This window comes from Mus caroli, chromosome X, assembly GCF_900094665.2.
Source record: "Mus caroli chromosome X, CAROLI_EIJ_v1.1, whole genome shotgun sequence".
Lineage (NCBI taxonomy): Eukaryota > Metazoa > Chordata > Mammalia > Rodentia > Muridae > Mus > Mus caroli.
The window spans coordinates 100,719,817-100,723,258 of NC_034589.1; the positions used below are offsets into that span (position 1 = coordinate 100,719,817).

Below are 3,442 nucleotides of genomic sequence, written 5' to 3' on the forward strand. Positions count from 1 at the left end.
TGAAGTTCAATTTTATTTTCCTTGCGCGTGTATGTTTCTTTACTTATATCCTGCCTTCTTTCAAAATGCCAAGCTTTAACTTGTTCAAAACTTCAGGTGGTGTTCCAGCTGACGAAGACTGCATTCCTCACATCTACAACAAGAAGTTGCTGCAAAAAAAATTGAAGCATCAACTTTTCCACATTACACACACACACACACACACACACACACACACACACACACACATTATTAAGAGTGGTGATTCAGACATTTCCTGTGAAATTCGTTTTAGCAAATTCATTGGCAGAGCCATTAGACGAACAGCTTACCCATGGCTTACAGTGAAATGCAGTCCAGAGAACAAGAAATATAAACAGAAAGTTTGCTCTGATTCTGTTTACCTACATCAACCCCTTGTGGGGTTTTTTGGTGGGATTCTTCATCATCATGTAAGTATAACTTCTATTTGTGACTATGTCTAATTAGAAGCATTAAGCATGTCTATAACTAATCTCAACAAGCATGTATGTAAGCTTGAATAGAAAGAAAAAACTGTAGCCAAATTACCAGCAGATGTGAACATAGTTTTTGTTTTTGCCTTAAATTGTTGTACCCAGTGTAACTCATTAAGTACCTAACTCTTACTATGTATTATTGTTTGTTAGCAGATGTTTTGTATGCATGTACTTATGCCCATATCCTCTGTTCGTGTTCTTCCTAATAGATTTTGAAGTGATGGAGGGTAGGCTGTTACATCTGTATTAAATATTTCTATCTTTAGTGTGATAATAGAAAAATGAAAATGTATAGCTAATCCTACCACCGCTGATAGTAGTTTCCATTTGCAACTCCACTAGTATGACTTCATAAAAGATTAATTCAGCCTTTACTAATAATAATGATAATAAATAGGCACTTTGTATTTTGTGAGCACCCATAATTAACTTGGTAATGTAAACAGAGCTCATTCATCAACTCCAATTCATGTGATCAGATTTCAGGTTGCTTTAATAAAAAGGCATTTGCATTTCTCTTTTAAAATTGTCGATGAAACATAACTGCTATAAAAATGATCATATTTAATGTGATGAGTTTGAGCGTGTGCACACATCCACACAGCTCTGACTACACTCTCTGTGGCAAGCACATTCAGATTGCTTTTGATAGGAATCAGAGAGCACAGTCCCACCTCTGTGTGGTTGGGTGTTGTTGGGTTTCACATCCTTCTGAGACAACATGACGTGGCACTTGCATGGACTCCCTCATGCAAAGGTCTTTGACGTGGTACTTCCTGGCTCAGATAAGGAGATATGGTCATCTACAGAATTCTAAACAGATCTTTCTAGACTCAGTTTCCTGCTCTAGCCCTCTTTAAGAATTATTCGTGAAAGAGGCCCCTTTCTTGTCAATGGATAAAATATGATGACTAGATTAACATTAGCCCTGCTGTCTATTGATGATGTGCAAGTTCAGTTGTTTTCTCTATTTTCTTTTCTTTTCTCTTATTTTCTCAAGAGGATTTGAGTAAGGCTTGTTTAAAAGTGAGCAAGTGGTAATAGAAAAGGGCAAACATGGAATAGTATGTTAGACCTGAGCTGAACATGGTCCTTTGTGATACAAATCCTTTTAAACAAAATGACAAGGAAAAGATATAGTCTTGAGCGTATATTTGCCTTCATTATTTCCTTTTCCTCTTTTAGTATTTTATATTGTACCCGGTGCCTTTCTCTTTATTCCACTTGTAAACACCTTGAAACCCATATTATTTAATACATCTGTGCCAATCACCTGACATACTCTTTTTCTTCCTTCCACATTTTAAAATTGAGATATAATACAATTACATTATTTCTCCCTTCTATTCCCTCCCTCCAAACCCTTCCATAGGCCCCTTATCATTCGCTTTCAATTTTGTAGCCTTTCTTCTTTCATTGTTATTGCTTGCATACATCCATATTCCTAAACACAACCTTCTCAGTCTGGATAATATTACTTGTATGCATATTTTCAGGACTGACCATTTGGTGTTGGATAGCTAACTGGTGTGCTCCTCCTTGGGGAAGACTATTTTTTCTCACTCTCAGCATTCCTTAGTTGCCAGTAGTTCCTTGTAAAATCACCCCAAGGTTTCTTTAATAATGAAGGACTTAAAAGATTGATTTTAAAGGTGGAGAAAGAAGAAATACACCAAGGTTGCCATTTTGAAACCTGCACTCCACATTAATAAAAACTATCCAAATGCAAGTTCCTGTTGAATCATAGAAACCAGGATGAAAAGAACAAAAGTTTGCTGGCCAGCCATGTGTGAGTACCATGCTTATGTTAGAAGCCCCCTTGTTTCTTAGTTGTACATGAGTTTCGTTGAGTTTCTTAGCCTATGAGAAAGAGACATGGCTTTTTTATCACTAAAATTAAGATCACTTTTATAAGACAACGCAAAACATGAAAAGAAACCACCTACCAGTCTTTCATCCCAGGAACACATGCCATGTTGCTTTGAGATATGATTCTAGATATTACTGAGTTTGCATTGCTACAGTTTCTGTAGGGTAGTTTTCTAGTTATGTCCATCAGGCATAGTGGCTCACAGTTCCCTTGTTTGCTAGAGATGGTACTTGCAGGACTCCAACTTGCAAAGTGGCTGTTGATATTTGTTTAACATGGTGTTAAAAAACAAATCAAAGCATAATCCATTGGTGTTCTGTTCAGGAAATTTCCCCCTGTGCCCATGTGTTCAAGGAGCTCCCCCAATTCCTCTTCTATTAGAATCTGTGTATCTGTTTTTTGTTTTCTCTATTTTTCAGAAATCTTTTTTTAAAATTTTTATTAGATGTTTTATTTATTTACATTTCAAATGTTATCTCCTTTCCTGATTTCCCCTCCGAAACCCCCCTATCCCATCCCCACTCCCCCTGCTCACCAACCCACCCACTCCTGCTTCCCTGTCCTGGCATTCCCCTACACTGGGGCATAGAGCCTTCACAGGACCAAGGGCCTCTCCTCCCACTGATGACCAACAAGGCCATCCTCTGTTACATGTACATATGCAGGACTCCAACTTGCAAATATCCTGGAGTCATGGATCCCTCCATGAGTACTCTTTGGTTGTTGGTTTAGTCCCTGGGAGCTCCGAGGGTACTGGTTGGTTCATATTGTTATTCCTCCTATGGGGCTTCAAACCCCTTCAGCTCCTTTGGTCCTTTCTCTAGCTCCTCCATTGGGGACCCCATACTCAGTCCAGTGGTTGGCTGCGAGGATATACATTCTTGTGCGCGCCCAACTCGCCAGCAAGAACGATGCTGCAACAGGATCCTTCTGCACACGTTTATTGGGAGAGCTTGATTGCAGAGGCGAAGAGACCCCAAGCCCAGAACTGGTGCTGCTTATATAGGCCTAGGAGAGGCGTGTCTCACACCTGGATTGGTTGTGCTTGGGTTATGCTTACCACCTCATTTGCATG

At 39.3% G+C, this 3,442-nt stretch overlaps 1 protein-coding gene across 1 annotated transcript in view; it reads left to right on the top strand.

The window, feature by feature from the left end:
* Nucleotides 1-370: 370 nt before the first annotated feature.
* The window catches only part of LOC110286197 (lysophosphatidic acid receptor 4-like), an 8,139-nt gene continuing 5,067 nt past the window's right edge, over nucleotides 371-3,442 (top strand). Inside the window, exon 1 of the mRNA XM_021152649.2 lies at nucleotides 371-431. Within this exon, the coding sequence (XP_021008308.2) occupies nucleotides 430-431 (2 nt within the window). The 5' untranslated portion in view covers nucleotides 371-429. The remainder of the gene's footprint in view (nucleotides 432-3,442) is intronic.